Source organism: Lutra lutra, chromosome 6 (assembly GCF_902655055.1).
Source record: "Lutra lutra chromosome 6, mLutLut1.2, whole genome shotgun sequence".
NCBI classification, from domain to species: Eukaryota; Metazoa; Chordata; class Mammalia; order Carnivora; family Mustelidae; genus Lutra; species Lutra lutra.
The window spans coordinates 75414206-75440546 of record NC_062283.1 but is presented as its reverse complement, the minus strand read 5'-3'; the positions used below and the strand labels follow the sequence as shown (position 1 = coordinate 75440546).

General features: G+C 33.8%; 1 protein-coding gene across 1 annotated transcript in view; it reads left to right on the top strand.

The window, feature by feature from the left end:
* The window catches only part of LOC125102962 (triadin-like), a 154862-nt gene that overhangs the window by 104292 nt on the left and 24229 nt on the right, over positions 1 to 26341 (top strand). The window contains exons 13-23 of the mRNA XM_047734650.1: positions 3016 to 3045; positions 4861 to 4908; positions 6905 to 6952; positions 8230 to 8247; positions 10225 to 10269; positions 12878 to 12898; positions 14647 to 14673; positions 15448 to 15486; positions 15850 to 15885; positions 16652 to 16696; positions 19542 to 19565. Of these exons, the coding sequence (XP_047590606.1) occupies positions 3016 to 3045; positions 4861 to 4908; positions 6905 to 6952; positions 8230 to 8247; positions 10225 to 10269; positions 12878 to 12898; positions 14647 to 14673; positions 15448 to 15486; positions 15850 to 15885; positions 16652 to 16696; positions 19542 to 19565 (381 nt within the window). The remainder of the gene's footprint in view (positions 1 to 3015; positions 3046 to 4860; positions 4909 to 6904; positions 6953 to 8229; positions 8248 to 10224; positions 10270 to 12877; positions 12899 to 14646; positions 14674 to 15447; positions 15487 to 15849; positions 15886 to 16651; positions 16697 to 19541; positions 19566 to 26341) is intronic.

Below are 26341 nucleotides of genomic sequence, written 5' to 3'. Positions count from 1 at the left end.
TTAGATTAAGGACCCAGCCTACTCCCATATAACTACATCTTAACTAATTATACCTATAAAGACCCTATTTCCCAATCATGTCACATTTGAGGTACTGGCGTTGGGATTTCAGCCTACCTTTTGGGAGGACACAATTCAACCCGTAAAGGCCTATCCTCTGGTCCCCCTCAAATGCATGTCCTTCACATACAAACAGCTCATTCCAACATCCCTTGAAGTCATAACCATTTTAGCAACAACTAAGTCCAACAGTTCATCAATTCAAAGTCCCAAATCTCATTATCTTAAACATTTTTGGGTGAAACCCAGGGTATGATTCTTCTTGCAGAAAATTCTTCTCCATCTGCAAAATCAGAAAACAAATTATCTGCTTCCAAAATAAAACAATGGGTCAGGCTAGGACAGACATTCCTATTTCAAAAGGGGAAGAAAAAAAAAAAAAAAGGAAAAGAAGGGGTTATGGATCCCAAGTAAATCCAAAACATAGCAGGGGAAATCCCATTAGATGTCAGGACCTGAGGATATCCTCTTTGGCTGAATACACGGTCTTCTGGGCCTGGTAGTGGGATGGGTATGCCTTTCTAGCTCACCTGGGTGGCAGCCCTGCCCTCTCTACCCAAGGAGTTCCCATCAACCCAGGTTTTTGAATCTGTGACTCTGCTCTTAAGACTTGTTATTCCTTCATTTTGTTTCTGTCAGGCAGCATTATTTTTACTTGTATGGAATTCTCAAAAACATGACCAGTTCTACATTCAATTCAGGATGATCCAAGCCATTGGACAGGAGGGTCCTCCACAGATCCTTCCTCATCAACTACATCTCCATTCCTGCCTTCTGCTGAGGTGGCAGATTGGATCTGCAAGTTTGTCCAGCCACTCTCTTGGTCCTGTGTCTGGGGCGCATGTCTGGATAGGTGGAGAATTTTCCAAATCATCAAGTACTTATTCCTTTTGCTTAACAGTTCACTCCTAAATTTATTTTCCCTTTCACATTTTATGATAAGCAGCAAGGAAAAATCAGGCTGCACCTTCCACACTTTACTTGGAAATTTCTTTGGCTAAATATCCATGTTCTTCACTTAAACATTCTACCTTCTCTTATTGAAACCCAAGTTCAGCGCTCACAACTTGAAAGCCAATACTCCAGAAAAAAATGTTGGTTGCAAAGGAAAGTTTGCTTTATTCAAGGGGCTGGAGAGATGGTAGACTGAGGTCCAAAGACCATCTCTCAGTTTCCTAGTTAAGAAGCAGGGGTTTTTAAAGGGGAAATTCAGGGTGGTAGATTACATACATATTGATGAAGAGGATGGGGAAAGTTATGATTATTCATGAGGGAAGCTGGAGCATATGCACTGAGCAAACATATATGTAGCATCCATCTCATGTTCACTTTGAGGTGGAGACAACTACCAGAACAAGGCAAAGTTCAGCCTTTGATATTAGGAGGTCCTCTTAGGATGAGGAAAAAGAACTGTGGGCAAGCTCTGAGTGCTGGGATGGAGTCTTAGGCTTGTTATCTCAGGAAGAAGTTCAGAGCCTTGCTTATTCATAGGCTGGAAACTTATCAGTTGACCTTGAGTCCAGGCCTCTATTCAGATAGCTAGTGGATTTGTTAGTGGAGTCTGAAAAACATAATAGCTAACTAGAAGACATCATTCATTGAAAAACAAGTTTCAAAGCTTCTGCTAGTTTCAACTTCATTGACCCTTTGTGTCGTGTTTCCACTGTCACCCAACTGAGGAACACAATTCAACCAAGTTATTTGCTACTTTATAACAAAAATCACCCCCACATGACCCAATAACATGTTCCCCATTTCCTTCTGAGACCTCACCAGAAGCACATTTAACATTCTTATTTCCAGCAACGATTTGTTGATATATGTATTTGATGAGGGTATAGATATTTTCTAAATTGTCAGAAACTTTCTTTATAGTTCTTAATACTTTCTTAAGTTCTCAGCCGAATAGACTTTGTCAATATTGCTGCCAGTATCCTTTTCAAGGCAATGGAGGGTTTGCTTGTTTGTTTCTCTATCAAGTGTCTCAAAAATATTCCAGCCTCTACTCATCAGCCAATTCCAAAGGCACTTTTGCATGCATGTGTATTTGTTACAGTAGCACCCCATCTCTTGGTATCAAATCTATTAGTTTCCCTGGGTAGCTGGAATAAAGTGCCACAAACTGGATAGCTGAAAACAACAAACATTTACTCTCACACAGTTCTAGAGACTCAAAGCCCAAAGTCACATTGTCAGCAGAGCCATGGTCCTTTTGAAACACGTGGAAGAGAATCTTCCCCAGTTTCTTCTCGCTTCTGGTGTTTGTGAGTGATCCTTGAAGTTTGTTGGCTTGTAGATCCATCACCCCAAGCTCTATCTCCATCATCGCATAGGCTTCTTCTCCCTCTGTATTTCTATTTCTATCTCTCTTTTCCTGTCCTTATAAGGACACCAGCCAGATTGGATTAATTAACAACCCATTAAGGGTCCTTAATTAAGGACCTGCTCTTACCTTGTCTCACCTTAATTAATCACATCTGCAACAACCCTATTTCCAAAAAAGATCATGTTCTGAGGTACGTCAAGTAAGGAATTCGACATAGCTTTTTGTGGGATACAATTCAAGCCATAACACTATGTGTCTAAATTTCTAACTCATATGAGTACTTGCTGAAATATATTTCAAAGTTACTCTTCTTATTCTTGCCATCAAATCATTTACATTGACACTGAAACTATACTCCACAATAATCGTCTTAAGGAAACATAGAAAATTCAACTTAAAATCAATTAGCAGTAGAAACAGCTTAATGGCAGATAAGTACATTGCATGAAATTAATTACTGCGTGTTTAATAGACCAGCACTAACAAACCAGCAGGAAACTGAAATAATTTTTAGTAAAATTCTGCCTTTTTAATTATGGTAAGCAAAATAATATGATTTCCAGAAATGAGTTTATGCTTTAGTTTATTTTTCCAGATTATGAAATTTCTGCTTTTTGTTTTCCCTTTAGAGTCACAAGTTAAAAAGGAAGCAAAATCAGGTAAAAATATTTTTTATTCTCAAACAGATACAGAACTCATATTGCCTTAGTTTTGGAACTAAAAAAGGCTTACCACTCACCACTGGAGATTTACAGTCTCCCAGAGCCTCATTATTTTTCCTACTTTGCAGCTCAATATGCTTTTATAGGACTGGATTAGCTGAGAACGGGGATATTCTGTAAGTGAGAACATCTAGAACATATTTTTTAATGGACTGCAGCACACACTCTAGGTTTCAGGAGACATCTCTTGGAGTCCTTAAAACCCTAGTGTGATCATATTTAATTTGTAGACTTATTTCCAATGACATAGCAGAGTTATAAAATCACAGAATCATAGGCTACTGGGATTTGAAGAGAAAAATGACAAGAACTTACTAAGCATCTATTATGAGTTTAGACCTAGCATACTATCTATTTTTATTTCTAATATGCCATTATGAGAGACATGCAATAGGACAATTACTATTCATATTTAATGTCTGTGGAAACTGTTCAATAGACTAATTTCAGAAAATAAGTTATTTTTCCAAGATTTTCAAGCTAATAAATGTTGGATCTAGGATTCTGCCCATGTCTGATTTACTCAAAACTCCCACTAAGATATTGTTCCAGACTAACAATCATTTTATTAAGAGGTAACATTGAGCTAAAATCAGGATGATCTTTCCAAGTTTACATTGTTATTTAGTGTTTAAGTCCTCGCTCTGGTACCAACTAGCTACTGAACTGAGGCAAGTTAAAAAAAACCCTCAGGCTCTATGGAAACTATTTCTTCACTGTAAAAAATTACACAGCAGAATTCCTCAATATCAACAAATTCAAGAATCTAAGTTAAGGTGTATGTACCATATTATCTTGCTCCTTTAATTCTCACCAAAGCATACTTAGCAACTGATCATAAGCTAGATTCTAGTTGCTCTTATAAATAACATATTTTTAATGTATCAAGGCTTATAAATGCCTATTGTCTTATTTTTTTTAATTTTTATTTATTTTTAAATTTTTTTATTTATTTAAATAATGTCTACACCCAACATGAGGCTCAAAATCATGACCCAGAAATCAAGAGTCATACTCTTTGGACTGAGTCAGCCAGACACTCCCTAAGAACTACCTAATGATTTATTTTCCTGACTTCCTTTTTTTTATTTTTGGGTTTTTTTTTTTTTTGGTTGTTTTTTGGTTTTTGTTGAGTTTTTTTTTTTTTTCCTGCAGATGAATGTTACCAGGTGGAAACATTTTGCATTTTCCTTACATTTTTTTAAAATCAGAAGCCGCACACCATTTAAAACTTCTACTTAGGCCTAATGCCATTTAAAACTTTTAGTTGTTATTATAAAAATACCATAATTTTGCATGTAATTTAATTGAGTTTATTTTTTTCATAATGTTTCCTTTTGAACTTCATCTAAAAAAAACTCAAATACATAGTATCTATATATTAATTTCATCTTGTCAAAATAAATCTTCACAAGAAAATTTTAAATATTTTCAGTAATGTATATTTGCCATCTCTACTTTGGCATTTCTGCTTTATTACAGCCTATGCTTTGGAATTATAAGTGCTTAAATGTAAATAAGAATTCTTGGTATATTGTTTCATGCAACCGAAACCTTCAGGTTTTTTCATACAAATTAAAATGACATGAAAATTTAGAAACAGTTTTTCTCCATGGACACATTTGTTGAAATCTGTCTGTTATTTTCTGCTTAATAAATAACTAACCTATGAAACAGGGGGAAAAAAATCACCATACATTAACTTACAAAGCTTCTAAACATCTGAAAAGTTTTTTTTATTATTGTTTTCAGAACAAGACATAGCAAAACCAGAAAAGACTGTTTCTCATGCAAAACCAGGTATTATGCAGGTGGTATCCAAATTGTTTCTCTTTGTTCCAGTTTCAACAGGATGAAGAGCTTAATGTGTAACCTAAAGTTTTCAGGGATGATCCGTGTCTTAAGTCATCCAACTTCTAGAACATCTCCAATTTTAGTCATCTTCACAGTGTGTTTTAACTGAGGACTTGACCTGTCAGGTGTGTAACTAGACAGCTAGTCTATCCCTTCCCATCAGAGATTTAGCTTAGCACGAAAACCATCACTGCCAGCACTTAGGTGAATGAATGGGTTCTACACTTTGTTTTGTTCTGTCCTGTTTGAAGCAAGACATCCTTGGGAAACTTGTAATCCAGAATGGCTCATGTAAGCATGATCATCTTGGATTCCAAAAACCCCACGAAAAAGAAATCAACATTTCTCCCTGCTTCCTTTCCTCCTTCCTTCTTCCATCTTTGCCTCATTTTCTTTGGTTTTCATTCCTGGTCATAATTATATTTTGAAGATAGTAGAGGTAAGCCAGTGTGTTGCATTCATAAAAAGACATACAGAACTTACCAAGACATTTACAAATTGTTTTTTATTTAAGAATAAAAACTTTTAATTTTTTGTTTATGCTAATTAAATATGAGTTTAATTTGGAGGCAGTCCCAAGCCTAAGTTATTCTATAGAAAATTGTCCTTCATTCCAGGCTGAATTATTTACCCAAAGTTATGAATGTGGTTAAGTTAGAATCTTTAATAAGTTAAAAACATACTTTCAGGGCACCTAGGTGGCTCAGTCATTAAGTGTCTGCCTTCAGTTCAGGTCATGGTTGCAAGGTTCTGGGATTTAGCCCTGCATTAGTCTCTCTGCTCAGTGGGGAGTCCGCTTCTCCCTCTGCACTCCCCTGCTTGTGTTCCCTTTCTTGCTCTCTCTCTTTCTCTCTTTCTCTCTCTGTCAAATAAATACAAATCTTTAAAAAAAAGAAGAGTACTTTCTCTAAACATATCTTATTACACTTTCAAATTTTTTCCTGTAGAAAAACTGCTTAAAATGGGTTTGAGTCCATTTGATTCATTTCCCTATGCTTTAAAGTATAGGAGACACCAATAGGAATAGAAGAAGCAGACCTGGAGTATGAAGAGCCAGGAATAGTTGTCTTCATTGACATAAGCAGAATCTTAGAAAGAACTTTTAGAACTTCCTCATTGAATGAATAATAAAACTCTGTTACTTTCCTGACTGTCCCAAGTGTCAGTCATTTTGAGCTGAAATACAGAGAGTGAGAGAGTTCAGTCTTGAGAGCACAGCAAGCACACTGTCCTCCGGGCACACCTTTCTTTTATTTTAGTGGTAATATTCATATTCTAAATTCTGCTTCCCAGGGAAACGTTCTCATTGACTCACTCACACTGCTGAATTTTTGTAAAGTTTAATTTTACATAGGATCACTGCAATAATCTCTCTACATTGACTCAAATCTCTTTGACTACATCTATAAAGGCATAGAGGACAGAAGACATCCCATAAATGTATCCCTTTTGCCTTTCCCCAGCTTTGTACTATGAAACTTGGGTCACTAAGCTAACCCTGGGTTCCCAGGGAGGATTCTTGCCAAGGAAATTTTTTTTAAAAAAATTGCTTCTTCCTGTTCAAATTCGATTATTAAAAAAGGATTATTGTTTTATAAAACAACCCCTGTGTAGATAAATACAGTGAAAAACAGGGAAAGCAAGGGGTAGCGTATGTATTGGCAGAACAGGGGATAATTCCAATTAGGAAAACTTTTATGAAGGATAGCTGCCAAAAATGTCTGCAGCTGGACACATTTTCTTTGTGCTCCATCCAATTTGAATAGAAGATATCACTTGCTGCTTTACTGGAAAAAACAAAACAAAACAAAACACAGCTAAGTTTTTCTCAGGATCGGTGTTATTTCAAAGAGAAAACAAAATATCAAAGTTGACATATGTCACTGTTTTATACCGAGGCATTTAAATTTTCTACTTGTGTTAACATTTTTTCCTATCACAGAGGAAAAAGTTGTCAAGCAGGTAAAAGCTACCACAATAGAAAAAACAGGTAAATAAGATATTTCATCTTTTCCTTCTGTGTATCAGTTTTATGTTATGTGGGTACACACACACACACACACACACACACACACACACACCCCACCATCATCATCATCATCATCATCACTGAAGTGTGTAAGTTTTAGTGCCATAAATTCTAAGATTGTGAATTCTTGTAAATAGCTGAAAAATATAGTGAATAAAATTAACAGTGGAGTACTAGCATGATATAATTCAATTATTTGTGATTGATCTAAACTTACACATAACTCGTGAGGTAATCCAAGTAATACATTGATAATCATATACTGCTAGGTGTTTAATCTTATTTTAAAACCACCTTTCCTCAAATAGTAAAATCACAAGAATCTGAAACTATGAAATTTGTTCTTCATGCATTAGATAGAATAATATCCTTTAATGAGGGTTCTACAGATAGTTATGTGGTTGTATGAATGTACAGAACATATAATATTTAAAACAGTCTATCTCTCAGTATTTTATATGAGAAGAAAAAAGTAACGCACACACATTTACCATTCTGAAGTTCTTTCCTATAGGGATGAATGGATGTCATCTCAACTGACATCCTAAACCACCGAATCTCTTCCATTGAATTCCAAGGTGGAAATTCAATCCACCTGGGTAACTGGCAGTTTATGGAGTCCCATTCCTTATTTAAAAAATCATTTCAAAAGAACAAAGTCTATGAAGTAATTTCTTCATTTTAACTAAAATAATCATGCTAATCAGGATTTAAATACAGTTTCTCAGAGGAAATATAATAGAATTCAGGAAAGAACTAATTATTTATAAAATTATAGCCTATTAACACACGGGAAAGAAAGAAACCTTATAAGGTCATTTACACATCACCTGACATGTTCCTTGTACTCTATTAAAGCCATTATCAAAGCTCATAATTTCACCATTCATCTAATTTGCACCCTAAGGTGTTAATATGGCTCACTGAGGATCTCATTTTGTTATATGGGCATTCGGGGATTATCAAGAAGCTAGTCCAATGTATTTGTGTGCCAATATATAGATTGTTTTAAATTTTGCATACCTTTTGTGTGTCATAATTTTTCAGCAAGCAGTGTGATTGATGTATTTGATGAGAGTGAAATAATAGTGCTCAGAGAGAATGGAATAAGCTTAATTTAAGCTTAATATAAGAAGAGAACCTAAAGCAAAGAAGAAATAAATACAGAAGCTAAAGAGTTTTTTTTTCAATGGTTTGCACTCATCCATGTGCCATTTACTTTTCTCCATTACCCACAGTCAAGCCCAAACCAGCAAGTAAGAGATGGAAAGAATAAAGTCTGAAAAGCTTGGCTTGGCTACTTCAGCTTTAACAATTTGCTTGTTTTTTTCTTTAATTGCTGATTTTAGTGTTGCCTTAATCTAAAATACCTGTATAGATGATAAAATAATGTTTTGCTATGGCTTTGACTTGACATCTTTGCATTTCACTACTAATTAATACTTTGCTCTAATTATACAGAAGAAATCTTTGGAAGTTGTATCACTATATAACTATTACTAAAAGGGTGACTCCATCTAGACTATAAAATACCACTGAGAGGTTAGAGTGAACCAGCTAGCTCTCAAACACTCATAATGAATAACAAAGGAAAATGAAATGATCATTTCAATTATCAGTGTTATGAACCACATATTGTTTTTGGTTTATTTAAGTAGCATTAATTGTACTGTAGGTAGACTTCGGTAGTTAGAAATCCATGAGATTGTAATCATATTGCCATTTTTTCCTGAAAATCATGGACTTCTCGCATGAGTATGAATGTGAAAAGGTCATCCATTTTACTATTCAGGAATGATTCAGAGATTACAGTGGCAGAGAGTTTAAAAACTGACTATTGGGCTCAGAAAGACATAAACATGGGTTCACTGTCACACTGGTAGTAATTAAGTCCAAAATTGTGTCCAGATTGTGATGTTGGTCCTCCACTGCTGTGTATTTATGAAACACAACTACAGTGAAAGCATGTTGGTCAAATATTCCCTGGATCCTACAGGAAAAATGGATTGACACAGCCCAAAGATGAATTTGGTGAGATTAGTTAGGAGACCATATAAGTGGTTTCAAGAGAGAAGGTGCAAATGTATGGAGCCTAATAGAATATATTCACATTCTAGAACCAATTGCATGTGTTTTAAAGATGGATTTGATATTATTGTTATTGTAATAATTATACTTTTGTAGTGCTATTATTATGCCAGTTTAAAAAGTTGAATATCAGCTTTTCAATTTATTTTGTTTTGCATGCCTATTTAATATTAACATTTATGCAAATTGAGTTTATGAAAGTTTTATTCTTACATGCTGGATAATTTATAAATATCCAGATTAGTCTTATGACAACATAGGTCCTGCATCTTCCCACCTCCTTCACTGTTGATGCATGATGTTGGGGGAAAATAGTAGTACTTTTAGAATCTCCAAATTCAGGAGTGATGGAAGAAAAGGACAGGTAAACATCAATAATAGCTCAGGAGGACTAACCCCGGGGATGATTAGAAAGAACTAATCCTTGGCAGTGATCGGCTCTATTTCCAACAATTCTCAACATACGTCCTAGCCTATAATGGCTCCATCTGAAATTCCACTCTTAATGAAAGACAGAGCTCTCTTATTTCTATTTCAAGTATTTTTCAGAGGGCTAAGAGGAGTATCAATTACACATTTGATTCCATTTGACCCTTTCTAGACTCAGCTGAGATTCGTCTGGAAAGAGAGGGTGGTCCAGGAAAATGAAAACACAAAATGTGATACTTTCTGATATAGGGCTGGTTCAGGTTAAATTTTCAACAAGAAACTAGTGTCCAGCACAGATTGCTTCTGACCTGGCAGGAAAGGAGCTAGAAGGAATCAGAAGGGTAAAAAGGGGGACTTGTAAGATGCCAAAGGTGAATGTCATTTTTTAAAAAGTATCCGCAAGGAATGACTTTACCTTTGGAAGAGAAAGAAAATTCCTCTTTTTTTCTCCTCTTTGTCATATTCTATCCTCTTCATACACCATATGACCCCAAGAGGGCTAGAACCTTATGTACTGTCTTACAGGTTACCCTGAGGATGAACTTAACCATGTTTATAATGCGTTTCTATGGCAATGTTCTTTCTGTGTTCCAACATGCAAATGACTTTGAGGGCATGCTTCCCGCAGAAACTGACAATCACTTGCAAAGACATAAATAAGAAATGCTTGCTACACAATCCACAGATTGCCAATTAATTTTAATTTCTCTTTCTAGAAAAAGGTGAACACCAAGAAAAAGAATATCCATCTACAAAAACAGGTGCTTTTATATTCTGTCTTAATTCGCTATTTTTATTAAAGTAAGAGTTAAAACATATAAGTGCTTTTCATCTTATTTCTAGTACTGTTTAGTCTTGTGGTTTTCAAGTAAAATCTAGTTTATCTGACATAAGGGTCATGTTATTGTTGACAATCAAACATTTTGCTAAATATTATAACCAACATATATAGGATTGCCAAACATACTATTATAATACAGCAGTATTTTGTTTTGTTTTGTTTTGAGTTTTTATTCAAATTGTAGTTAGTGAGCATATATTCTAATATTTGTTTCAGGAGTAGAATTCAGCGACTCCTCAGCGACTCTTCACTTACATACAATACCCAGTGTTCATCACAAGGGCCCTGCTCATCACCCATTTAGCCCATCCCCCCACCCACCTCTCTGCCAACAACCCTCAATTTGTTCTCTGTAGTTAAGAGTCTCTTATGGTTATAATATAGCAGTATTAATGAAATAGTATTGCTTTCATGATTAACAAACTCCTTTCACTGTTGTCAATATTAATATCATTCATCATACTGATTAAGTTGATTCACTGTAGTATTGTAAAATATCTTGCCAAATTACACAAATTCCATTTTACTGAAAACTAATTATGAATTTCAACTTGATATCTTTTCTTAAATATAAAATAGAAAAATGTTAGCTTAATTCTTTAAAAAATTGCTATTCGATTTTTAAAAAGATTTTATTTATTTATTTGAAAAGAGAGCTCAAGCAAGGGGAGAGGCAGAGGGAGAGCAAATAGCAGACTCCCTAGTGAGCAGGGAGCCCAAAATGGTGCTCGATCCTAGGATGCTGGGATCATGCCCTGAGCTGAAGGCAGATGAGTAACCAACTGACCCACCCAAGCACCACTCACTATTTGATTTTTTAAAAAAAGATTTTATTTATTTATTTGACAGAGAGAGAGAATGTGAGAGAGGGAATACAAGCCAGGGGAATGGGAGAGGGAGAAAGAGGTTTACTGCTGAGCAGGGATCCTGATGTGGGGCTCGATCCCAGGACTCTGGGATGATGACCTGAGCTGAAGGCAGATGCTTAACAAATGAGCCACCCAGGCACCCCTGCTATTTGACTTTTAAAAAATATGATAGTTGTGATGGTTCAAACACTAAGGCATATACTATAGGAGGTTGTGAAAATATTCCTCCTTCTCCTCTCTCTTTTTCTATTCTACCAGTTCCCATTCCCAAAATATCCAATAGGTAATTGCTGTTATTTCTTATCATCTCATTCTAGCTATATATATATATATATATATATATATATATATATATATATATACACACACACACACACACACAGCATATATACATATATATACACACACAAATAAACATATATTTCCCCACTTTTATTTACACAAAGATTTGTATAAATACTGTAAATTACCTTGTCCCTAATATATTTTGAATATTGTTTAATCTCAACACATGAAGAATTTCTACATTAATAGTATTCTATTATAAAATTGTACAAATTACTTAACTAATCTCTGATTGGCGTGTTCAAGTTGTCTAACAAGCTTTTGTAATGATAGTCAATAATAAATATGTCTACCAATCTAGTTTTGTGAATTTATTTTTGGAGTAAAATTTTTTAAAGTAAAATTTTTTAGTGAAGTGGTGTATCCAGTGTAATTTTTATAGATATTTCTAATTGTTCTCTGATATAAGTTGGATTCATTTATATTGCCACAGTTAATGAATTAGAATTAGCTGACACAATTTTGAATGACTTGAATTCTTCACAGTCATGACCATATGTTGTCATTTTTTATGAATAAATGGCTCTTTAGGTGTATGACTACATAATCAATGTTTTTAGTTAATAATTTCAGAAGAAAAAGAATATCAGATAAAGAGATCATATACTTAGATGATATAGTTTTGTGTTTTTCACCTACCACTCATTTATTCTTCCTGAGATTTTATTTCATTTATTTAAAAAGGAATTTTTTTTTAAAGATTTATTTGAGAGAGAGGGAGCATGCAAGCAGGGGGAGGGTCAAAGGGAGAGGAGAGAAGCAGATTCCCCACTGAGTGCAGAACCAGCTCTCAGGAACACGAGATCATGACCTGAGCCAAAACCAAGAATCTGACGCCTAACCTACTGAGACACCTAACCCACTGACCCACACTGGTGCCCCCATTCTTCCTGAGATTTTATAAAATCAGCTTCTTCATTTAAAATGCTGGATTGGGAGACTTAAATAATTAATATTAATATTAACATGTACTCTAAAAAGATGATGCCAGAATATGCATTTTATGTTATCAGAAGTAATAAGGCATTCAAATTATTGTGAGCATTCATATTGCATCAAATCAGAGATAAGGTTTCATAGGGATAAAGAGACCAAGAAGATTTTATATTCGAAAGCTGTATAATTTCTTCTATAGGGAATTCATTAGGAATATAACTTTAAAATTATTCAAAATGCATTTTCTATTGCTCATTTCAATATGTTTAGCCTATTCCTATTTTAACTCAAACATACAGAAATACAAATATAAAGGGCTGGTATTTTACTTATAGGTAGAAAATGATTGCTGGTTTTCTTTTCTTCTTTACTTTTTAGACAAACCTAAACCAACTTCAAGTAAGTGTACTACTTTAAAATTTTAAGAATTTGCTGTTTAGTTACTTTAATTTTATCTCTTTACATTGTATATGCAGCCAAAAAAAAGTATGTTCATTAATGCAATAGCCAGTATGCCATTACCTATGTAAATGATTCTGATTGACAAAGAATACTGTGTGTATTGTATTCATTGATCCCTGAACATGTCTTTATCGAGCACCTATTAGATATATTACACTGTACCAGGATATATGAGGGAATGCCAAGAATGTTTCCTGCTTTCATGCCTGTGTAATTAATATATTTACCAAGATAACTAATGCCTGTGTGGAAAAAGTGGTTTCATCTCTCTTTTATGTACTTCTATTTGTTAAGATGTATTGAGTAAACATAGTATGGAGAGTCCTCTAATAGTCACTACTGGGTTAAGAAAAATTCAGAACACATAATACCTGTCTCTGATTATTGAATCTTAGCACATTAGTCTTTTATTATCTTACTTTTTCAAAGCCTAAAGGTAAGTTGTTTTTAGTATTTCAGAATCTCTGTTTTATTTTGACATTCCAAGCAGTAATACGAATGCAACAGTTTTTGAAAATTTCTGAAGTTTTATGTAATTTCATAAAAATGAAATTATTGTTTAATATGGTTAAATTATGACCCAGACTTTAACCTGGAGTAAAAATATGTGCATTTCAAACAAAAGTATATCTAGAGTTGTATCTAAAATTTTTAAATGCCAAGGAATAACCTGGTTTCTTAAGAGCATCATGACTGATTCCTTACAAATGCAGCTACAATTTTCTTCTAATTGAATTTGATGTTAAAATATTAAACGTTTCCCTCGGGTTGGAGAAAATCTCTAGTACATTTAGTTTTTATTATTGCTATGGATATGAAAAGTATTGCAAAAATTAAGGGTTGAAAGTCAAAGCTACAATGCTAACATGATGTAACACTGTAATCTTTTGTAAATACTGTTCTGTTTATGAAACGTTATTCATTTTTCATCTTCATTATTATAAAATATTTTAATCAATTTTTCTTGAATTTTGGATATAGCTTCCAGAGAAGTTACAGAAGACTGATAATTAAATGGATCAGGTTTATAGAAACGTTCTCACTTGAACTGAACTGTGAGAAAGAATATATTTTTAAAAACCTGCCATGTTATATTTTAAAATATCGTTGGTGTATGCATTAACTAAAAGAACAAAAAGTGAGGCTGGTTTTGTATTATCATAGACTAAAGATAAGTAGCATTTTATATCTTGTCTCACTACTCTGACAGTAGTCACTGTGAGTTGAGTTTATTTCTGTGATATTTTTCAGCCTCATCCCACAACCCCACCCATTGCATTTAGTGTAACGTCTTATACACGAAGTTGCTTTATAAATATTCAATGAATGATTGCATGCATGCATATATGAAGATCAAGTTAAAAGTCTGTGAAGATTTATAATTTGTTATTTGTAATTAAGAAAACCAACCGAAGGACTTCAAACTGATTAATTCTACTGTACGGGCGTAGAATGTTTTAGATTGGTATGTAGAGTAGTTCTAACTTCAAAATAGATTTCTAGTTACAGTTTTCAGAGATATTATTAGTGCATTTCTCTGCCATTTTGAGCATATGTGTTTACTGTCATTATTAGTGGCATTTAATAGGAAATACGTTGAGATAAAGCTCAATTGTCTGCTACTGAAATATAAAACTATTCTTTCTTTTTCTTTTTCTACTGTATTTTTTCTTTTTCTCTGAAAGAGGAAACATCAGAAGTCACAGAATCAGGTAAATATTAACTTTTCCAAAGGAGGTAATACAGATCTGTGGGAACAGATCTGTATGTAAATTTGAGTCTCTGTCTGGCTGTGTTACATTTGGGAAAAATCCCTTAACCAGCTCAGATTCCGGGTTTCTTCACCTGTAGGACAGAGAAAATGACTTCCGGAAAGGCTCGTTATGGGTATTAGATGAGATAATATAGGCCACATTCCCACTACGTACGTGGTTGTTAACTCGTTACGTATTGGTTTTCTTCTCACTCTTGTCTGATAACTGCAGTTGAAGAAAATCATCAATCAACTGAAACTGTTTTGAAAAGCGTGTGTCCACATTTTGCTTCAAGATATTTTGGGACTCTCATTGTTTTTTCCCCAGAGTTTACTTTTTGAGCATCCAGAGCACCAGTTTAATTCTCATTTCGGAAAGAAAACAATTGAAAAGTAGATGTTTCTCCTGTTGTTACTAGTTTACACTTAATTAAATGCATGGTCTGCTCTAGCTTTCCTTCAAAGCACATAAAAACAAAGACAGAGAGAGAAGGGGAGGGGGCTCTGCCATCCGGGCGACTGAGTATAAGCCAAATAACCAATCATAACAAAAATATATACGTCCTCACACACAGGAGGTATACTCTTCCGCCACATCTTGAAAATGCAGAGCCCTAAAACCCCCTCCACTTATGGGATTAAGTCCCATATCCAACTGTTTACTTCAAGACTGGGTAAGAAAGTCATGTTTTTTGAACTGATGATTTCTTGTTGTTATATTCCCCCCACCCAGGGAAGAAGAAAACTGAAAAATCTGAAAAAGAAAGTAAAGGTAAAGAATATGGAGTGTTAAAGACATGTATACCAAACTAACAGTAAAAACACAGAAATAAAAAATACATAATTATTATCATTTAAAAACAATTCTGGAAAATGTGAATAGAGATTTTAAAGCACATATCAGAAGTGCAGTTCACTGTAGGATTTTCCATGCAAGAGTGTAGGTATCACTTATTGTTAGATATCTAAAGAAAATAAAAACATAGGTTCTGCTATTTCTAAATTAACAATGTAGAATTCTTTTCATATAATGCCTGATGTGAATATTGACTACACAAAGTTTAATTCCAGACCTCAGGAAGACCTATGAATAAATGTTATGTGACTCAAAATTACCTTTTATTTTTCTCTACAGAAAAAGCAGAAATGAAACATCTTAAAGAAGAAAAAGGTAATTTTTTAAAGATGGAGAAGCATAATGCAAAGCCCTGAGGCCAGAATTGTTGAGTTAAGGCTTATGTATATCACTTTAAAATAAAACTTTTATTTGTGTACATGAGGAGTGCTAGTATGATTAAAAGAAGAAATGTGGAAAATAGCCAGTGGATATGTGGTAATGGCCATGTCAAAGGACGAGTGGATGGCAGGCCATTCCCAGCAAGTGTGCATTCATGTGTTGTGCCTTTGGTGAGCAACAAGTTTAGAAGCATCACAAAGCGGCTTGTGTTTTTAACGCTGGGTGTATTTATTTGGCAAACTACAAAATATAATATGATAATGGAGTTATCTGAAATATTTACAAAGGCCTTACTTCCCAAAGAAATATTCTATTGGATCAAAAGGAAGGCATTTGTAGACCTATCAAAAAGATTGTTAATAATAAGGTTGGTTTTTTTTTGTTTGTTTTGGTCTTTTTGGTTTATCCCTGAATTCAGTTACTTGGAATGACCCATTGTACATGGATTGTCCTTAACTTAAATATTATAATCCTGCAATCATGTTAATCTCTGTTTATGCAAACAAAACAATCTCTACTCCTGATATATATTTTTGTTAAGTGTTAGCAGAAGAGAAAATTTGTTTAAAACACCCTGAGAAAATATTTACAATATTTAAATTATTCCCATATTCCCAAATCTTAGTTGAAGTCAGTCAAAATTTTCATGAAAGTTCCCTTTAAAACTTCATAGTTTAATTTACATTTTCCTTATCGACAGTCTCAACAAGAAAAGAAAGTCTTCAATCACACAATGTGACAAAAGGTAATCTTGAATTAACTCTGTAAATATTCAAATGCTAAGTTGGTATGGAGGTTTCTAAATTATGTTTGCACTTAATATTAACAATGAATTTTTTAAAAGCAAGGAAATCTAGCATTTATATACTTCTGCTAATAGCAGAGGAAGTGGACAGGTAGGAAATCTAGCAGGAGGTTTACATTTCAATGGAAAATTAGCAAATGTGAAGAAGTTGGAACATTAACAACATAAACATTCAATAAACTAATCCAGTACATACCAGAAGATAAATTTCTCTGTTACAAAAGACTTTCATAATATGCATAATAAGGACAAAAATGATATAGTTGTAAAAACAGGTATAGCTGAGAATTATTTTTTGTTTTACATAAATATAGCCGATATCATAAATATATTTTTTATTATCTAAATTTAGCCCTTTAAATTAATTCCACCTAAACAAAAAGTGGTTGGTAGAGGGAAAATGCCTGCATGTGCATGGCAGGAAGATGTCCTTTACCTAAAATGAGAATGAACTTTTTTGGTGATATTGACTATCAAAAATTTGTAAATGGATGTTATAACTGAAATTTATAGTCTGGGTGATATAATTTTAAACTAATTAATTCAAAATGTAATAAGATTTAAATGTTTTAAATTTTAAGACTCTAAGTAAACATGCCATAATTGAACAATTGTTTTCATTCATAGTAAATGTATAGAACTCCAGTGTGGGAAGGGGAAATGAGGCTTATTTTTTCACTGCTCCCTTCTTTCTGTTTACTGTATTATGGACACCTGCAATAGCAGGACATACCTAGACATATAATTTAGACATATACTCATTAGTAATTTAGACATATAAATATCAGTAATATTAGAGGATAAAATTTAGAATAAAAAATAAACCAAATTTGTAGGAGCAGATAGGGGCATAGATTTTCTATTTCTATTTTCTTAACTTTTAAGATATTGCTTAAGATCTTTTAAGATAATTAGCCAGAAGAATGAGAAGATACCAGTTACTTAAAAAAACTCATTAGCACTTACTTTCCTATAATTAATTCATTTACTCCTCAGCGCAAGCCCAATTATCGTGCCCAATTTAAAGATGCCCAATTTAAAGCGTGATGAAAGAAGTCTAACATCTCAGAATGTTTATACATGGTAGGGAAAGGATTTGGTTCCACGTATGACACTAAAGACTTAACGAACTCATTCAATCACAGTTCACTACCACATCACACTGTGGCTCACATAAGAGAAAAGCTTTCTATTAATCAGAGCAACCCAAAGGTAAACTGTAAATGTACCCAACTTTGTCCCCAAGGGAGTGGTCTGTTCGAACTATAACTAGAGGGCTTTACAAGGGACTTAGATATTGGATGAACAGTACCTTCTTGCCAATCTGGAATCCATCATTTCCAAGGTTTTCATATTATGAATACACAGGACAAATTACTATATATGAAAGCACAAGACTACCCTGAGCTATTTGAGAATACAGGCACATTCTTATTCATTCTTTCATTCAAAAGATGGTTATTATATTTCAATAAAAGTTTATTGTATTCCTTTTTTAAGTTCTTGTCTTTTAGCCAATGATAGTATTTTTAAAGGAAAAGTAACATGTTGTTTTGTAATTTTATACATGAGGCATGTGACTGTATTAGCACTGAAACCATAAATATCTCAAATGAAAAAAAAATTACTGGCATTAACTAATGCCAATAAATTTTTTGTCAATTTGTAATTTTTGGGTTTATATTAGAAACTCTATAAGTCTCAAAATAAATCATGTAATGCAGATGCATTTAAAAATGTGTATTTTCAAGACCAGCCCTTTAAATTAGACTAATGTTGGGATGGTAGCTACCCTTGTAGTGAACATTGCATAATGTATAAATTTGTGAGTATAAACTCACTTATACACTTGAAACTTATGTAACATTATGTGTCAACTATACGGAAAAAAAAAGTTAGACTAATGCTAGTAGAAAGTAGATGTTACCAATCTTTTTTTTTTTTCAAGAAAAAAAGGATTTACTTTATATTTTTGTCCTATATACATATACTTTAATGTAAAAAAACCCACTACTTTGAAGAATTATGGCTTCTCATTGATATTAACAGGTAAAAGGTTATGAAAAATTAAACTGATTTTGCATGTTGCTTTTTAAGGTTTAGTTATTCATTCTTATTACTTTTGAAAGGAAAATAATTCGCAATAATACAGTTTATGGAATTTGGAAACTTTAAACAAATATTTCGATTAATTACATCACACAAAGTAATTTTACTCAAGTTAACTATAATTTGAGTTGAACCAAGACACTTAATTTAAAAAAAGATCCTGCTGATTTTAGTAAGAGTTTTGTTTTTGTTTTTGTTTTGTTTTGTTTTTAAAGATTTTATTTATTTATTTGACAGACAGAGATCACAAGTAGGCAGAGAGGCAGGCAGAGAGAGAGGAAGGGAAGCAGGCTCCCTGCTGAGCAGAGAGCCAGACGCAGGGCTCGATTCCAGGACCCTGAGATCAGGACCCTAAGATCAGGACCCTGAGATCAGGACCTGAGGCAAAGGCAGAGGCTTTAACCCACTGAGCCACCCAGGTGCCCCAGCAAGAGTTTTTAAAAAGCATAAATATGTTGTGACATCTATAGTGATTAACAGCTTTTCTGATATTTCATGTAAAAGCGATTAATATATTCAAAGATGCATGTTCTCAGGGAATTGTTGTATTCTTTCATTAACTCTTAATAAAGTCAAAAGATGTTAGGTACTTTAATTTGGCCCATCAACATATAATGTCTTTGCATTTTATCTGAGTTAAACAAAACTTGTTTCCTTTTTTTTTTTTTTTTTTTAGCAGGAAAACCTGCAAGAGTATCAAGTAAGTACTTCTTGTATTGATGATAAATTCTCTTTGGCACACAGTATAAATTTCCAGCTGAAATTCATAAAATATTTATGTTTTTAATGTGTTCAGAGATTGAGTCATTTCATACTAAGCCTTCTGACAGGCATTTAACTTTTAAACTTAGTTATGTGAAACTTAAAAAACTATGTTATTTGAAATGACTTGTAACAGAAATATTTTATCATGTTCTCAAGCTTGAAGATTAAAGTGACTTGCATTCCAATACATGAATTTTTTTCAGCGATTGAAGTAGAATGAAATAAAATAATCCTGTTTCTGCCTTAAACCTTCAATCACTGAAGATTTGCTGTAGAGCATATATGGTTGAGCTATGATGTTTTATTTTCTGATGTTTTCCAATGTTTGTTAACTTAGATATAATTTTATATCTGAGAAGAATGACATAGTTAGGAATGGATCAAGCTCGTATGTTGTAAACAGACAAAACTTGCAGAAGACACCCCCTAAAATACCAATATCTACGTACAGATAGGCATTCTAAATATATAGGGTAAACTGTAAATTTTCCTATAAGCTCCAAAAATTCTGGGAAATAGAAATCTTCCTTCCATATTTCCTGATTTTAAAAAACACCATCTTAAATCAGTGCTGTCTAGTGTAAAATCATGTAAACAACACATGTAATTTTACATTTTCTACTAGATACATTAAAAAGGTTAAAATATGTTAAAATAATTCTAATGTTTAATTAGCTCCCTATATATTATTTCACTATGTATCAATACAGAGATATATTGATAGTTTACACTATTTTTTTTTAATTGCGTGTGTGTTATACACATATAGCACATTTCAGTTTGTACTGGTCACATTGCAGTACCCAAATGCCTCATGTGATGACTGGCTACTGTGTTGTTCAGAGCAGATCTCAATATTTATTGAGTGCTTCCACTGTGCCCACCACTATTGAGGACAGTACAAGACAATCGTTAAATGTGGTACTTGCCACATACCTCATTCAAAGCGCTTTGACTGAAAATAATAGAACCCCACATGGACTTGCTTCAGGGATTTAAAAAAAGGAGAGTGATTACAAGGGTCCAGAATTGTCTTATTGATGCAGAGCAAAGCTCTCACTTGATCCTCAGGTAAGCCCTTCGGAAACAATTCCACTCTACACTCTTCCCCTATAGCCAAAGGTAGTCAGGGCATACTTCATGAGGCAGATGATTCCAGAATTTGTACTTTGAAGAATGGTTAGCTTTGAATAACTGGAGAAAGAGAGAAGTGATGTAAAAGAAAAACTCACTTCTGTCTCTTCACTCTTAAAGCAGTTACCACACTCCCAGCACTTCCTATACCAGATATATGGGGTTTTTTGTGTTTTGATTTTTGTTTTCCACATCAAGAAGTTCTTTGTGACACCAGCTAGGTGTCATTCAGTCACTTCCGACACTGACGTGGAGTTAGCACAGACCTGATAGTGTAAGGGCTCAGACCTTTGTGTTTAGGGTTCAGAGACTGCTCCCTAGTTCAGTTGCCAATTTTAAGTAGAAGGTCCCCAAGTTACTCACAATTTCTGTCCAAAATGGCTACAAATCAGAGGGTCTTGTGACTTCCTCCCTTGGATTCAATTATTTACTAGAACAACTTACAGATCTCATAGAAACAATCACATTTACTAGTTTATAATAAATGATATGATAAAGGATACCATAGGATTTAGGGTGAGACACTTTCCTTGTTTGTAGATATGTTTACCAACCTAGAAGTTCCTTGAACCCCATATGTCTGATATTATTTTATGGAAGTTTTATTACATAGGCATGATTGATCATTAACTCAATCTCCACCTCCCTTCCCCTTCCTGGAAGATGGGGAGTGGGACTGAAAGTTTCCAGCTTCTAATCATGGCTTTTTGGTGACCAGCCCTCATTCAGGAGCCCGTCAAGCATTGCCTCATTGGAACAAAAATGCTTTCATCACTCAGGAGATTTAGAAACTCTATGCTAGGAACCAAGGGCAGATGCCAATATATATATTTTTCTATTATTTCAAAGTCAGAAACCAAAAAAGCATGGTGTGAAGAGGCCATCAAAAGAAGAGTTGGCTGGAGTTAAGGGCTAGTGTCAGAAAGCGGAAGAGAAGTAATGGAAACATGTCCATGAGGTAGAGATCCTGCAGGCCAGAGGACTTCAGACTTACTGCCACAGAAAACTGTAGTTTACTTTATGAAAGGGAGTAAAATGGGATTGTTGGGAAGAAGTAAGATAAATAAGAAGTAAAAAGGAAATGAGAGTTGTACCTGAAAAGAGAAAAGTGTGACCAAAAAAATGTCTATTCTTTCTTATGGATTATAGGAAATAAATATCTAAGGATATCATGTGATGATGCATTTTATTTTTTTTTTAGTTTTTTTAAACATTTTTTGAGATGATACACTTTAATAAATTGGTTGCTGCACACAAGAAGATTATATTCTCCATAGCATATTTTTTTTATCACACCTTTTTGGAGACAATCATCAAAACCTTCAGATATTTATAAATTAAAACATACTTGCAAGATAATTTAAGCTGAAGATCCATTGTCCTTTTTCTGAACTCTTTTCAACATTATGTACATGTGTATTTTATTTTTGGCCAGACTTCTTTTTATCTTTCAGTCATTTATTTGTCTTTCATAAAGGAAGTTCACAAATAGCTTTTGCTTTGAGCCCATTTTTCCCTTCCACCCATGTTCTCTAACTCCAGTCCAGTGCCTGCATCTCTTATCTTCTGGACTGGGACCAAGTCCTCTACCTCTGATAGGCTGGTTTTTCTGCTTTCGTACTAGATGTACAGATACTGTCCTTCATTCCCAGATTTTTTGGCTGGGAAGGAAGAGAAGGTTAATATGTGGGAAAGGATTAGTATAAAACAGAATGGAGGTATCGCTTCCTAAATTCTGGTTCACTCTGATTGAGATGCTTGAAACCATCCAGGTGGATTGGATTCTCAACTACCTGGGGTTTTATTGTAGGGATAAAGAGGATACTGATGAAAATTAGCAATACACGAACATCTCTATTGTCCTAGTGAAAGTGACATTGCAAAATCAAATTTTCCATAATTCACAGACGATTATGGTTTAATTGATACTTGTTCTTGTGGGTGTTTTTCTTTTTTTAAAAGGATATAGCTTTCTGATTCTAAATGTCCATTTGATTTTCATTCTGTATTTTTTGTAGGTATGGTAAATATATAGTGAATAATTTGCTTTCCATGGAATTCAGAGGAAGACACCAAGGGATGTTAGACTGTATTATATTTAAGATACATTACCTTAAAAATTAAAAGCAAAATGAACACATTTCTGAATTTTAAATGGCACAACTATTTGATATTAATATTTTAAGTCTCCTGAAAACTTTTTTTTGAAAAAAAAAAAAAAAAAAAACCGTACATCCAAAAACATTACTTCCCAGGAAGTTGCCCAAAGGCAAAATGTGAAATAAAACAAAAGAATGAAAACATACATTATTAAAAGGCAAATGGTGCCAAGGGAAGACTAGCACCTAGAATAATTCAGGGCTCCTGACATAGCTGAGACATTGACCGTGTATTTACAACAGTGGGTATGGGGCATCGAGGAAAAAAAATTTTATGGAAACCTATAGTTCTTTCATTTTTATTGTCTGGTAGTCAACCTTTAAGTAAACTTAAGTAAAGATAGGTTGGTTTTCCCCTTAAAATAAGTACTTTTAAAAAATATTTTACTATTTACTTGAGAGAGAGAAAGCATGTCCAAACAGGGGAAGGAGCAGAGAGAGAGAGCTGGGTGTGGAGCTGATCCCAGGACTGAGCCAAAGTCAGATGCTTAACGGATAGAGCCATCAGACGCCCCTAAAATGAGTATTTTAAAAGAAGTGATACAGTAAGAACATTCTTGAGAGTCTCAGAATGTGAACAGTGAAAACTTTGTCATTAATAACTCACCAAAATTATCTGCATAGACAGGTTTGGGATCATCATAAAGCCCCTGGGATCTAATTTTGATATCAAAGATATGAATTTAACTTTTTAAGGATATACTTAAAATTTAATCTTTTCTAGAAGTTAATTACTTTCTAAAGAAACTTAAGCCCAGCAGAGGACTACTAAGGATTTCCATGTTTTAGACAACTTCCTTTATAGCTTATATTTGTAATTTGCTTTGTAAAGCTTTCTAACTTTTAAAACACTCATTCATTTTTTGGTTCTACATTTTCTTTCTTTTTGCATAAATATGGTATATTAATAACCAATTCACATTAACATTAAAAGTTCAGTGAAAATTTTAGATAACAGAATTAAGCTATTTTGAAATTTGTGTGAAAATTTAAATAAGCACAAGATGCTTAAATATAAAACAAGTAGGGACACCTAGGTGGTGCAGTCCATTAAGCCTATAACTCTTGGTTTCCACTCAGGTCATGATCTCAGCATCCTGAAATCAAGCCCCACATCCAGGCTCCAAGCTCAGTGTTGTATCTGCTTAAGACTGTCTCTCTCTCTGCCCCTCCCCACCTGTATTCTCTCTCTCTCTCTAAAAATAAATAAATAAATACTTTAGGAAAATAAAATTAAACAAGGAGGTAAAGGTTTATAGCATTTTTTAAGTTATACATTTGATATAACTTAGGTTAAAGACTTCTTTTGAAAGAATATAATTAAACATAACCAAAGCATATCATTTGACATAATAAAAGTGTTACCTATTTTGTATTGATTATATATCCCTACACTGAAACTTTTCAAGAATTTCAAAAAGCCAGAATTTACTAATAAGTATGTACTTCCCATTTGAAAGAATATTTCACTTTTTAAGACAAACTATTAATGAGTCTGTGAATTATAAAATTATAATGTAGTGGCAAAAAAATAATTTTCATAAATTCTTAAACACAAGAAGAGCATGCTTTGCTTTATGTTGATATTATCCATAATTCCCTTTCATAAATAATTAACGATCTTTTCTAAAATGACTGAATTCAACAAATGGTTAATTCATGTCTAAATCAATTTATTTATGTCCTCTCAGACTAATTAAGGTGATTTTTTTTCTAATTTCATCACATGTTGGTCTCTCATATATATCAAATTGTAGGACTTAATCTGATATTTTTTTCTTAATGTTATGTTCTCAGATTCATCAGTGTTTTAGTGTAGTTATAGCTTATTCATTTTTACTATTGTATAGTATGTTACTTTATGAATATATACATTTTAATCTATATTATCAATAGATATTTGCTTTGCTCCTAATTTATTTAAGATTTTTGTGTTTATTTTTAGATATCTTAATATGGAAGCTTATGTTAACAGTTTCTACATTTCTCCTTTACTAATATAAGCATATAAGGCAGTAACTTTATTTTTTTTATTTAATTTGTGTGTGTGTGTGTGTGTGTGTGTTCCAAAATTCATTGTTTATGCATCACACCCAGTGCTCCATGCAATATGTGTCCTCCTTAATATCCACCACCAGGCTCACCCAACCCCCCCATCCTCCTCCTCTCCAAAACCCTCAGTTTGTTTCTCAGAGTCCAGTCTCTCATGGTTTGTCTCCCCTTCTGGTTTCCCCTGACTCACTTCTCTGCTTCATCTCCCAATGTCCTACATATTATTCTTTATGCTCCACAAGTGAAACCATATGATAATTGACTCTCTCTGCTTGACTTACTTCACTCAGCATAATCCTCCAGTCCCATCCATGTCAATGCAAAAGTTGGGTATTCATCCTTTCTGATGGAGGCATAATACTCCATTGTATATATGGACCATATCTTCTTTATCCATTCATCCATTGAGGGTTATCTTGGTTCTTTCCACAGTTTGGCGACTGTGGCCATTGCTGCTATGAACATTGGGTTACAGATGGCCCTTCTTTTTACTACATCTGTATCTTTGGGGTAAATACCCAGTAGTGCAATTGCAGGGTCATAAGGAAGCTCTATTTTTAATTTCTTAAGGAATCTCCACACTGTTTTTCAAAGTGGCTGCACCAACTTGCATTCCCACCAATGATGTAAGAGAGTTCCCCTTTCTCCATATCCTCTCCAACACTTGTTGTTTACCTTCTTGTTAATTTTGGCCATTCTAACTGGTGTAAGGTGGTATCTCAATGTGGTTTTGATTTGGATCTCCTTGATGGCTAATGATGATGAACATTTTTTCATGTGTCTGTTAGCCATTTGTTGTCTTCTTTGGAGTGTCTGTTCATGTCTTCTGCCCATTTTTTGACATGATTATTTGTTTTGTGTGTGTTGAGTTTGAGGAGTTCTTTATAGATCTTGGATATCAGCCATTGTCTGTAGCGTCATTTTCGAGTATTTTCTCCCATTCCATGGTTTGCCTCTTTGTTTTGTTGACTATTTCCCTTTGCTGTGCAAATTTTGATCTTGACGAAGTCTCAAAAGTTCATTTTCACTTTTGTTTCCTTTGTCTTTAGGGACATGTCTTGCAAGAATTTGCTGTGGCCAATGTCAAAGAGGTTATTGCCTATATTCTCCTCTAGGATTTTGATAGATTCCTGCCTCACGTTGAGATCTTTTATACATTTTGAGTTTATCTTTGTGTATGGTGTAAGAAAATGGTCGAGTTTTATTCTTCTACACATAGCTGTCCAATTTTCCCAGCACCATTTACTGAAGAGACTGTCTTTTTTCCACTGTATATTTTTTTCCATATCTGGGCTCTCTACTTTGTTCTGCTGGTCTATGTGTCTGTTTTTGTGCCAGTACTATGCTGTCTTGGTGATCACAGTGA